Source organism: Cucurbita pepo, unplaced genomic scaffold, assembly GCF_002806865.2.
Source record: "Cucurbita pepo subsp. pepo cultivar mu-cu-16 unplaced genomic scaffold, ASM280686v2 Cp4.1_scaffold000466, whole genome shotgun sequence".
NCBI lineage: Eukaryota > Viridiplantae > Streptophyta > Magnoliopsida > Cucurbitales > Cucurbitaceae > Cucurbita > Cucurbita pepo.
The window spans coordinates 15,968-26,714 of record NW_019646696.1 but is presented as its reverse complement, the minus strand read 5'-3'; the positions used below and the strand labels follow the sequence as shown (position 1 = coordinate 26,714).

Genomic DNA, 10,747 nt, shown 5'->3' with positions numbered 1-10,747 from the left:
CCACCGCCCTCCGCCTTCCTCCTAGTCCTCCGTCGCTGCCGCTTATCGGCCACCTCCACCTCCTCTCTCCGGCGCTTTACAGCTCCTTCCGTCGTCTCTCCGATCGGTACGGCCCGATCCTCTACCTCCGCCTCGGTGCCTCCCGCTGCCTCGTCGTCTCATCGGCGCCGATCGCCGCCGAAATCTTCAAGACGCACGACGTCCTTTTCGCCTCCCGTCCGACTCTGGCCTTCGCAGATAAACTGTACTACGGAAAATTAGGGTTTGTTTTGGCACCGTACGGCGATTACTGGAGGTTCATGAAAAAGGTCTGCGTGACGGAGCTTCTCAGCCCCCGGCAACTGGAGCGGTCGCAGAACGTCCGCCGGGAAGAAATCCGGCAGTTTCTGTCGAGAATCGCTGGCCATTCTCGGCGGAAGGAGACTGTGGATATCGGCGCAGAGCTTATGAGATTGACCAACAATACGACTTGCAGGTAACAGGGGATGGAATACTGTTGAACGGAAGTTCGTTAGGGGGGCATTTTTGGTAATATAAATATATATATATATATATATACATATATTAAATTCGTATATATTTATTTGGTCGAAAAGTTTTTCAAAATGTCTCTTAAAAAAAATTAAAATAATTTTGTATATTCAAATATATTTTTTTAAATTTGATTAACATACTAAATATTAAATATAAAATTAAAAANTTTATTTGGTCGAAAAGTTTTTCAAAATGTCTCTTAAAAAAAATTAAAATAATTTTGTGTATTCAAATATATTTTTTAAAATTTGATTAACATACTAAATATTAAATATAAAATTAAAAATTTATGCCTCATAAATCACAATAATTTCTCTTATAAATGTCTAATAAATCTTGAATTTCAATTTGAATTTTAACCTATTAACTGGTCTTTAAATTTTAGCTATAATTTTTTTAAAAATATTATATATATATATATATATATAATATTTTATTGTTTTTTCTCATAGAAATAGCATTTTTTTTAAAAAAAAATTGAAATTTTGGTTGAATTTGATTAAATTTGGGAATNAATATTATATATATATATATAATATTTTATTGTTTTTTCTCATAGAAATAGCATTTTTTTTTTAAAAAATTGAAATTTTGGTTGAATTTGATTAAATTTGGGAATTGCATTAGAAAAATAGTTTTGTGTGTATTTTAAAAATAAAATAAATAAAATTTAAGAGTATTTTTGAAATACAATTGTCATCGCTACTAAATAGTCGGAAAGTGTCATTAAATTTAAAATTAATTAATTAATCGATCTTTAGTATGAGAGGTACATTTTAATTTCTTCGTCTNTTGGAAAGTATCGTAAATTTAAAATTAATTAATTAATCGATCTTTGGTATGATAGGTTTATTTTAATTTCTTCGTCTTTTGAATTAAATATTTTCATAATANTCGGAAAGTGTCATTAAATTTAAAATTAATTAATTAATCGATCTTTAGTATGAGAGGTACATTTTAATTTCTTCGTCTTTTGAATTAAATATTTTCATAATAATATTACTAGTTTTATTGGGTCTCTCAATTTCAATTAATAGACCGCTAACACTAATTGAAATTGATGTTTTTTCTATCTCTAACCATATATGTAAAATATAAGGACTAAAATGTTACAAATTTTGTNCCAGTTTTATTGAGTCTCTCAATTTCAATTAATAGACGGCCAACGCTAACTGAAATTGATGTTTTTTCTATCTCTAATCATATATGTAAAATATAAGGACTAAAATGTTACAAATTTTGTAGGATGTTAATGAACACAACATGCTCGGGAGAAAAGAACGAGGCCGAAAGAATACGATATTTAGTGAAGGAAGCAATGGAGGTAATAACAAAGATATGCTTTGGAGATGTATTGGGGCCATTCAAGAACTTGGGGTTCTTGGTCTATGGGAAGAGGGCTCTTGATGTTGGCAGAAGTTGTGATGAACTAATGGAGAAGATCTTGAAGGAACATGAACTGAAAGGCAAGATGGAGAGTAATAAACCTAAGGATTTTATGGATATTCTCTTGGATATTCAACAAGATCATGCTGCTGCTATTAACCTCACAAGAACCCATATCAAAGCATTCATTTGGGTAAGCCATTATTATGTCTCTTCTTTCTTGTTTGGTCGAGAACGTAATGTCCTAACTGTTGAGGATGGTTGGGAGGGAGTTCTGTTTTGGTTAATTTAGGAAATGATCATGAGTTTATAAGTAATGAATACATCTCCATTGGTACGAGGTATTTTGAGGAAGTTCGAAACAAAGCCATGAGAGCTTATGCTCAAGGTGGATAATATTGTACCATTGTGAAGATCTGTGATTCTAAACATGGTATCAGAGTCATGTTCTTAACTTAGTTATGTCAATAGAATCCTCAAGTGTCGAACAAAGAAGTTGTGAGTCTCGAGGTGTAGTCAAAAGTGACTTAAGGTTTGAACAAAGGGTGTACTTTGTTCGAGGATTCCAAAGAATGAGTTGAGCAACGAGTAAGGGGAGGCTGTTTGAAGACTCCATACGTGACTCAAGTGTCGAACAAAGGGTGTACTTTGTTCGAGGACTCCAGAGAAGGAGTCGAGCCTCGAGTAATGTGAGGCTGTTCGAGGGCTTCATAGGTCTCAGGGGAAGCCCTAAACAAAGCCATGAGAGCTTATGCTTAAGGTGGATAATATCATACCATTGTGGAGATTTGTGATGCCAAACATGGTATCAGAGTCATGCCCTTAAGTTAGTCATGTTAATGGAATCCTCAAATGTCGAACAAAGAAGTTGTGAGTCTCGAAGGTGTAGTCAAAAGTGACTCAAGTGTCGAACAAAGGGTGTATTTTGTTCAAGAACTCCTAGAAAGGAGTCGAGCCTGGAGTAATGGGAGGCTGTTCGAGGGCTCCATAGGTCTCAGGGGAAGCCCAAAACAAAGCCATGAGAGCTCATGCTCAAAGTGGACAATATCATACCATACCATTGTGAAGGGTCGTGATTGATAGATCGGGTAGGAGTTCATTTACGGTTATTCAAGACAGCTAGTCGTTCTTGATTATTAAGTTTGTGTTTATTTGGTTACTGAAGTTTAAAAGTATTTAATGGGTTGATTCAGGATCTCTTCGTTGCTGGCACTGATACTTCATCAGTAGCCATGCAATGGGCAATGGCTGAACTAATCAGCCATCCTGAAGTGCTGAAAAGGGTTAGAAAGGAGATAGAATCAGTGGTTGGAGAATCAAGAAGGCTTGTGGAAGAAGAAGACATTCCTAGACTCCCTTATTTGCAAGCTGTTGTGAAGGAAACTTTGAGGCTCTACCCATCAGGACCAGTCACAATAAGAGAATGTCGTCAAAGTTGCAAAATCGGAGGCTACGACGTGCCACGAAAAACAAGTGTCGCGATCAATCTCTTTGCTATTATGAGAGACCCTCAAGTGTGGAGGGAACCTAACAAGTTTCGTCCCGAGAGGTTCTTAGCTTCATCGTCAAAACAAGAACGAATTGAGACCAATACGGGGCAAAGTTTTGACTTCATCCCGTTCGGGGGTGGAAGGAGAGCGTGCCCTGGCGCAACATTGGCGTTAAGCATGATAAACACAACGATGGCGGCCCTGGTTCAGTGTTTTGATTGGAAGGTGGTTGGAGAAGGAGGTGAGGAAGAGGAAGCTAAGGTTGATATGCAACCAGGACAAGGCTTGACTTTAGGAATGGCCAAGCCTCTCTTGCTTGTTCCTACGTTACTTTTTGATCCATTTGGTGCTTCAATGTAACAATGCATGATCAATGACTTGTTCGTCAGTTTCTTCAATAAGGCCTCATTTCAAGTTTACAATAATAACAATGTGTTACTGGACAAAACTTCGTGATTTAATCTATACTTGCTGATATGAACAAAGACATCAATCATGTACTATAAACTTCAAGAAAGATGTGAACAAAATGTCGTTCAAATTATCACAAGATGTTGCAATGCTAGGTAGTTTAGGTTGCATGTTTAGAATTATTCAAACATGACACGATCAATCTTGCTTGTAAAATTATGATCAACAAGGTATCCGTTTTTAAACTTTCCCTTTGAGTGATTTTTTTATCATTAGGGCTAAGTTTCTTTACAATTCTACGTAGCTTAGATTGCATGTTTAGAATCATTTAAGTTAGACATGATCAATCTTGCTTGTAGAGTGATTTAAATCTCAAATAAGTGTTCTTGCCTCAACAAAATAACCCGAATCTTAGTTCCCTTATAGTGATTTCTTATCACTTGCGAATTAAAATCTATCCAAGGCTCCAACTTTTTGTTTTACACAAATAGCATATTTTTCAGAACTCATTTCCCTTATGTAGAGAGAGAAGAGAGACAGAGAGAGATGAAAAAGAAAAACTCAGTTACTTTAGCATACCCTTACTGAGATTCATTAATCTCCCATGTTTATGTTGAATGGGACAATATGAAGCTTTTTGCTCAACCAAAATGAATATTATGAAGGTAACAAAAAGCTTGAAGCAGAGGAACTATTTACCTTTAGTCTCCTGAAAGACCAAAGTTACAGATTAGATAGACATCAGATCAATCACTTGCTTCCCCCCTTTTTCTTCTTCTGCTCTGTTGAGGGCTGTAAAAAAAGCAGCAATTCAAGTGAACATATTGTGAGAAACATAATTCATGTCAACTCCTGCAACAGCCAGCAGAGGTTGCAGGCTGAGGCTCTTGTCCAGGGACAACAATTTTGACTCCTTCGAGGAGTGATGCGCTTCCGTCGGTATCAGTATCCTCATTTGCAATCAGTGTCTTCCTGCTAACCACTCGGTAAATTTCTGTCAGTATGGTATTGAATGCTGCCTCTACGTTAGTTGCCTCCAGAGCTGATGTTTCCATGAAAAACAGGCTCTCCATTTGAGCGAACTCTTTAGCATCTTCTGTGGGCACAAGACGAAGAGAATCTAGATCAGACTTGTTCCCTATAAGCATGATAACGATGTTCTTGTCTGCGTGCCCACGCAGTTCATCTAACCATCTAGTTATATGATCGAACGACTGACGTTTTGTCATGTCGTAGACCAGCATTGCCCCCACAGCACCTCTGTAGTATGCACTTGTCACTGCACGATACCTGAAAACCATCACTAATAAGAGAAAAAGAAGGAAAACGAAGCATGCTCATGGTATATGTGAGTTCTCACATCGGTTGGGAAGGAGAACGAAGCATTTTTTATAAGGGTGTAGAAACCTCTCCCTAGCAGACGCGTTTTAAAAACCTTGAGGGGGAGCCCGGAAGAAAAAGTCCAAAGAGAACAATATCTGCTATATATGTTCCAAAATAATATCACGGCTTGATTGCCCTTAGCATCTATTCATACTAAAAAAATACTCCTTATGATCTCCGAAATATGTTTTCGTTTACACTNATATATATATATATATATATATATATATATATATATATATATATATATATATATATATATCCATATCAACCGAATCAATGTAAAACCCCATTGTTCCAATAAGTAGCAGGGGAGGTGAAAATGGAAAAGTAAACTGAAGCAGCAAGAGATGAAACAAAAAGTTAAAAACATACTGTTTACAAAGTTCAGAAAAAAAGTCATAATCAATTCTGCTTATTACACAGGACACAAGAAAACGTTATGCAACATGTCATATCAGAAGATTAAAAAAAAAAAAAAAAGATTAGTGCAGTTTCTACATTCAGGAAATTCTTCACAAGTTGATGTAGAATTACATACATAGATGAACCATCAACATGAACATACTGAAAACCAACAATAAGGTGCATTTTGTTCAAGATTTACAATGAACTAACACATCGTTGAGATAAATTTTTCATGCTAACATCAATCTTAAGCATTGAAATTCTGGAAAACCTAGTTCAATGCATAGCAAAATTCTAATCCAGCATTGTTGAGAAAAGCAAAAATAAAACTCCAAAGAAACATGGCGGATTTTTACCTCTCCTGTCCAGCAGTATCCCATATCTGCGCCTTGATAGCTTTCTTGTCAATGACGAGCGTCTTTGTCTGAAACTCAACCCCAATCGTAGCCTTCGAATCCAAACTAAACATATTCCTAGAAAAACGAGAAAGAAGTTGCGACTTCCCCACCGCAGAATCCCCAATCAACACGACCTTGAATACATAATCGATCTTCTGATTGAAATTCGATTGCAGATTAGACATCGCTCTTACGGGAAAATAAGAAACCAATCTAATCCAATCGAACAAAAAAAGAAGAACAAATCGGAAAAGGGGGAAAATGGAACACCAAGCGATCGAATCGATCGCTTGATGCGATTACAAGAGAAATGGGGGAATGATTCTGTTTGGGGAGAAGGAAAATTGGGGGGAAAAAAGGGTTTAGCGATGATTTGAAAGGAAATGGGGAGAATCGAAGGTATTTTGACATGGACGAAAACAGAAAGAAAAAAAAGAAATTAACGGTTCTTCTTCTTCGTTTCATTGTTCGTTTGGAATGGTCAACGTCAACATCTCCCAAACTTCCACGTATGACCAAAATGTCCAACTCTTAACTTCGTATTTATAGTCTTTTTTTTTTCTTTTAAAATATTTTATTAAATTTCTAATTAAATTTCTAATTATAATTTATTTATAATAGTAAATATTGTTAAAAAAATAGGTGGTCAGTAAAATAAAATAACAATTTAGTCTCTGTAGTTTGCTACAAATCACCTCTAAATTTTAATAGGTAACGGTTTAAAATTCATTCTAAAATCATATCGAGAAAGTTTATAACAAATTAAGTTTAAGATCAATACAATATATAGGAGAAGGTTTGAACGTCGAACGTTTTAGCTCAGATATACTCATGTTGATGCGTAGCCGATAAATACATTTTGGTTTTTTGTTGATTTATATAAACAGGTAACATTTTTTATTAAATCTTAATAATCTTTTTTATAATAAAAATAAAAACTAAATTTTTACAAATTTTAAACTAGGCGGATCTCATTGTTATATTTGTTATAAAAATTAAAAATAAAATAATTAGATGATTAAATTCGAAGAGAGATAATGAATCGAAAATTAGATCAACCCATCGCAGCATGTATGAATTAGGTTGAGTTATGAACTTAGTTGTGTTGAATGTGTTCAAATAAATGAAAATTTTATGAGCTTTTTTATAACTGGATTGAGTTGAACGGTACTAATTCACGTCTATTATTAATTTTAAATAAATTATTTTAAATTATTTATTCTCTTTTTTAAATATTTAAAAAGTAAACTTTAAAATATATATTTTAATTGATTTTGTAAGTTAAAAATTTTATTAAAAACCAAAATTTGAGTCCATGAAATGTTGCAACTAACTCTAACTTGTACATTGTAATTATCACCTTTCAGCAGGGCTATTTTGGTCAGAGAACCACCTGAATTCAAACCAAACTGCCACCGTCCCACTTTCCCCTCCTCGCTTCTTCTTCTACATAACAATGGCTGCCATGGCAGATCTACAATCACTTCTTTTATGCATACAGAAGAAAAAACCTCAACATTGCCTTCATACAGAGAGAAAACATATATGAGAATGTTACTTGTTGTCTTCTTCCTCTTCGCCGCCGTCGAAGCTTGCTCGCCTTCGGGCCAGGCGGCCCTGCTCGCATTCAAGGCGGCGCTGAACGAGCCGTATTTAGGAATCTTCAATTCATGGACTGGAAATTCCTGCTGCGGTGGCTGGTATGGAATCAGCTGTGATCCTGAAACTCTCGAGGTCACTGAAATTAGCCTCCGCGGCGAGTCGGAGGATCCGATCTTCCAGAAGGCCGGCCGAACCGGGTACATGACCGGCTCGATTTCGCCTGAGATTTGTAAACTCGATAGCCTCACGATCCTCATCATTTCCGATTGGAAAGGAATCTCCGGCGAGATTCCGAAGTGCTTGACGAAACTCAGCCAACTCCGAGTTCTCGACCTCGTCGGAAACAAAATCAGCGGCGAAATTCCTTCGGATTTCGGAAACCTAAATCGCCTTACCGTGCTTAACCTCGCAGATAATGCGATTTCCGGTACTATACCTAAATCGATCGTGAATATCGGCGGTCTGATGCATCTCGACCTCAGGAACAATCAAATTTCCGGCGAAGTTCCATCCGATTTTGGGAAATTAGAGATGCTGAGTCGAGCGCTTCTTAGCAGCAACCAACTCGGGGGATCGATTCCGGCTTCGGTTACGAAAATGAACCGCCTCGCAGATTTGGATTTGTCGATGAACGGTATCTCCGGCATGATTCCGGAGAATATGGGAAACATGCCGGTTTTGTCGACTCTGAATCTGGACAGCAACAGAATCTCAGGGCAAATACCTCCAACTCTGATCAGCAATGGCGGGCTAGGGATTCTGAATTTGAGCAGAAACGCTCTGGACGGGCAGATTCCGGACGTTTTCTGCCCGGGTTCATACTTCATGGCGCTCGACTTGTCGTTCAATGCCCTTAAAGGTCCGATACCAAATTCATTGTCGTCAGCCGAATACGTTGGGCATTTGAATCTGAGTCATAACCATCTTTGCGGGTCCATACCCATCGGGTCGCCCTTTGATCACCTCGAAGCGTCGTCGTTTTCCAACAATGACTGCCTCTGTGGGAACCCATTAAGCACTTGTTGACGAATACAAATCCGGGTAAGAGAAAACGAGCTATAGTCGACCCGGATCCGACCCGAAATAATGTTTATAAGACTGATAAATAAGAATGTTTTGTTATTATATTTTTTTTTTTTGGTTTGATGCAATAATTAAATATAGTGCCTTCTTTTTTTCTTTAATTATAAATTTGGTTCTCATTAAAAAAAAATTAATTTTGTGTATGGTAAATTTTGAAATTGATATATTAAAATTTTTTTTTAAATTAACTATTTTATTAGACAATATATATATTTATACACCAAATTTCAATGACACCAAATTTTTTAAAAAGTTGTTCTTACAAAATTTGAAAAATAAATTTAATTTAGGAGATAAACTTCATTATATAATCCACGTTTGAGTTCATTGATCTTCATTTGTCTATGGACTAGATGATCTTCTTGGGTGATCGGTTCTTAGATTGTCGATCCTCTTAGGATTAGCTTTTTAGCTTTGTTTATATTTTATTTTTTACGTATGATTTGTTGATTATTTTGGATTGACTTATAGTTTGTTGATCGATTTGGAACCGTCTTTGACTTGGTTATCTGACTAAACCACTTTTTAGTGGGTCACTGAAATTTACATGACATTTTTTTTTATCGGATCAACTCGACCAACTTGAAAATCAGGTAACAATCCAACTCTACTTTAAAAAGCTTAAGAATATTTAATGTTTGTAACGGGAGGCAGTGATGCATCGTGACGGTTTCATATTTGAAATTTATAAGATTTTAATTATTAATATAATATGTATTTTAGATGAGTAAGATTTTTTAAAATAATTAAAAAAACAGTACACCAACTCAACCCAGACTGGGTTTGTGGGTTGTATTTAAGTTGTTCAGGTCATTAACCCAACCAACCAAAATTTCGAGTCGGTTAAGAAGATTTTTCTAACGCAACTTGTGTACACTTCTTAATTTTGATGGACGTGTATGAGTTTGAGTTCGGTTGATTTTGGGCCTAACGCTTGAGTTTGAGTTGAGTAATCTTTTTTTAATTCATTTTTAATCAGTTGAGCTTAAATTAGAGCTACGTGACATAATTTGATTAGACTAATTAACGTTTTTTAATGGACCAATGCTTACAGAAATGACATTGAATATGAAACATGCAATTGTGACGTAAAATAAATATTTGGGTCATACAAATCTAGGTCATTATTGCGGTAGATTATAAGTATTATTCAACGTTCTAATGGATTTCTATTTTATACGTATATATTTTTTTATTATATAAATATTATCATATTTAATAAATAAGTGTTTATTAATTAAAAAAAAACATTATTCTTAAATTGGCTTTTATCTTTAAAAAAACAGTTTTTAGTTTTCCTTTTTTATTTTCATAATTAAATTTATTGGAATCACATGATCGGGCCGGAAGAGAAAATTGGGCCGGAGTCCAACTGTCTATTGTTTGGAGGGGTACCTTTCCCGCCATCGACCATTTCTCTCAACGAGCAAATTTAGGGCACATTCTTTCCGCTCCTCACCACTTCCATTGAAAGTAAGCTCCAATTCATTCCTCTTCTTCACACAAATTTCGGTTTTATTCGTTGTTCTTTTGCTCGGTGTAGCTTCCAGTTTTTCAATATTGATTTCCAGATGCATGATGCCCTAACTTCGTCGAGATTATTTGAATCGACCAGCAGATGGAATTTTATTTTTCGCTCGTCGTAATTTGTTTCATTTCTCGGATATTTCAGGTTTCTGGTGCCTTTAATTTTACTGAGGAGTTGCGAAAACGCTATCGTGATGGTAAATTTCTGAATGATTTGTTCAATTAGGATATTGATGCTGGTTGATTACGAAGTATAATGTGGTATTCGTATCGTTTGTTTTATCAGTCTGGAAGAAAAGAAACTGTTCTGGATTTGGCTAAGTTTGTAGACAAGGGCGTCCAAGTGAAGCTTACCGGCGGCAGACAAGGTTGTTTCTATTAATTATGGTTAATAGTATTACTGCCACTTGGATACAATTCATTGCTTTCCGATTAGCAAGATTTTTATTCAACTGTTCGTGTGTTGCGTTGAAGAGGACCGAGGCACATAATTGAATGTTCGATGTCTTTTTTCTTTTTTTTTTT

The 10,747-nt window shown here is 35.9% G+C and overlaps 3 protein-coding genes and 1 long non-coding RNA gene across 4 annotated transcripts; 3 read left to right on the top strand and 1 right to left on the bottom strand.

The window, feature by feature from the left end:
* Positions 1-5: 5 nt before the first annotated feature.
* LOC111785366 (cytochrome P450 705A22-like) lies at positions 6-3,908 on the top strand (the record flags this gene model as incomplete). The annotated part of the gene is made up of 3 exons (XM_023665778.1): positions 6-475; positions 1,780-2,113; positions 3,114-3,908. Coding segments are annotated over 3 exons (1,461 nt in total), but the record flags the coding sequence as incomplete, so codon positions are not given.
* Positions 3,909-4,368: 460 nt separating this feature from the next.
* Positions 4,369-6,438, bottom strand: LOC111785367 (ras-related protein RGP1-like). The gene is made up of 2 exons (XM_023665779.1): positions 5,969-6,438; positions 4,369-5,111 (listed from the first exon to the last, which is right to left on the bottom strand). Exons 1-2 carry the CDS (start codon positions 6,193-6,195, stop codon positions 4,667-4,669), a joined length of 672 nt encoding a protein of 223 aa, XP_023521547.1. The 5' UTR covers positions 6,196-6,438; the 3' UTR covers positions 4,369-4,666.
* A 971-nt stretch (positions 6,439-7,409) lies between these two features.
* Positions 7,410-8,737, top strand: LOC111785370 (DNA damage-repair/toleration protein DRT100-like). Its single transcript, XM_023665780.1, has one exon. It carries the CDS (start codon positions 7,502-7,504, stop codon positions 8,636-8,638), a length of 1,137 nt encoding a protein of 378 aa, XP_023521548.1. The 5' UTR covers positions 7,410-7,501; the 3' UTR covers positions 8,639-8,737.
* A 1,321-nt stretch (positions 8,738-10,058) lies between these two features.
* LOC111785368 lies at positions 10,059-10,582 on the top strand. Its single transcript, XR_002813664.1, has 3 exons — positions 10,059-10,168; positions 10,368-10,419; positions 10,509-10,582. It is a non-coding gene; the product is annotated as an uncharacterized LOC111785368 (long non-coding RNA).
* The last annotated feature ends 165 nt before the right edge of the window (positions 10,583-10,747 follow it).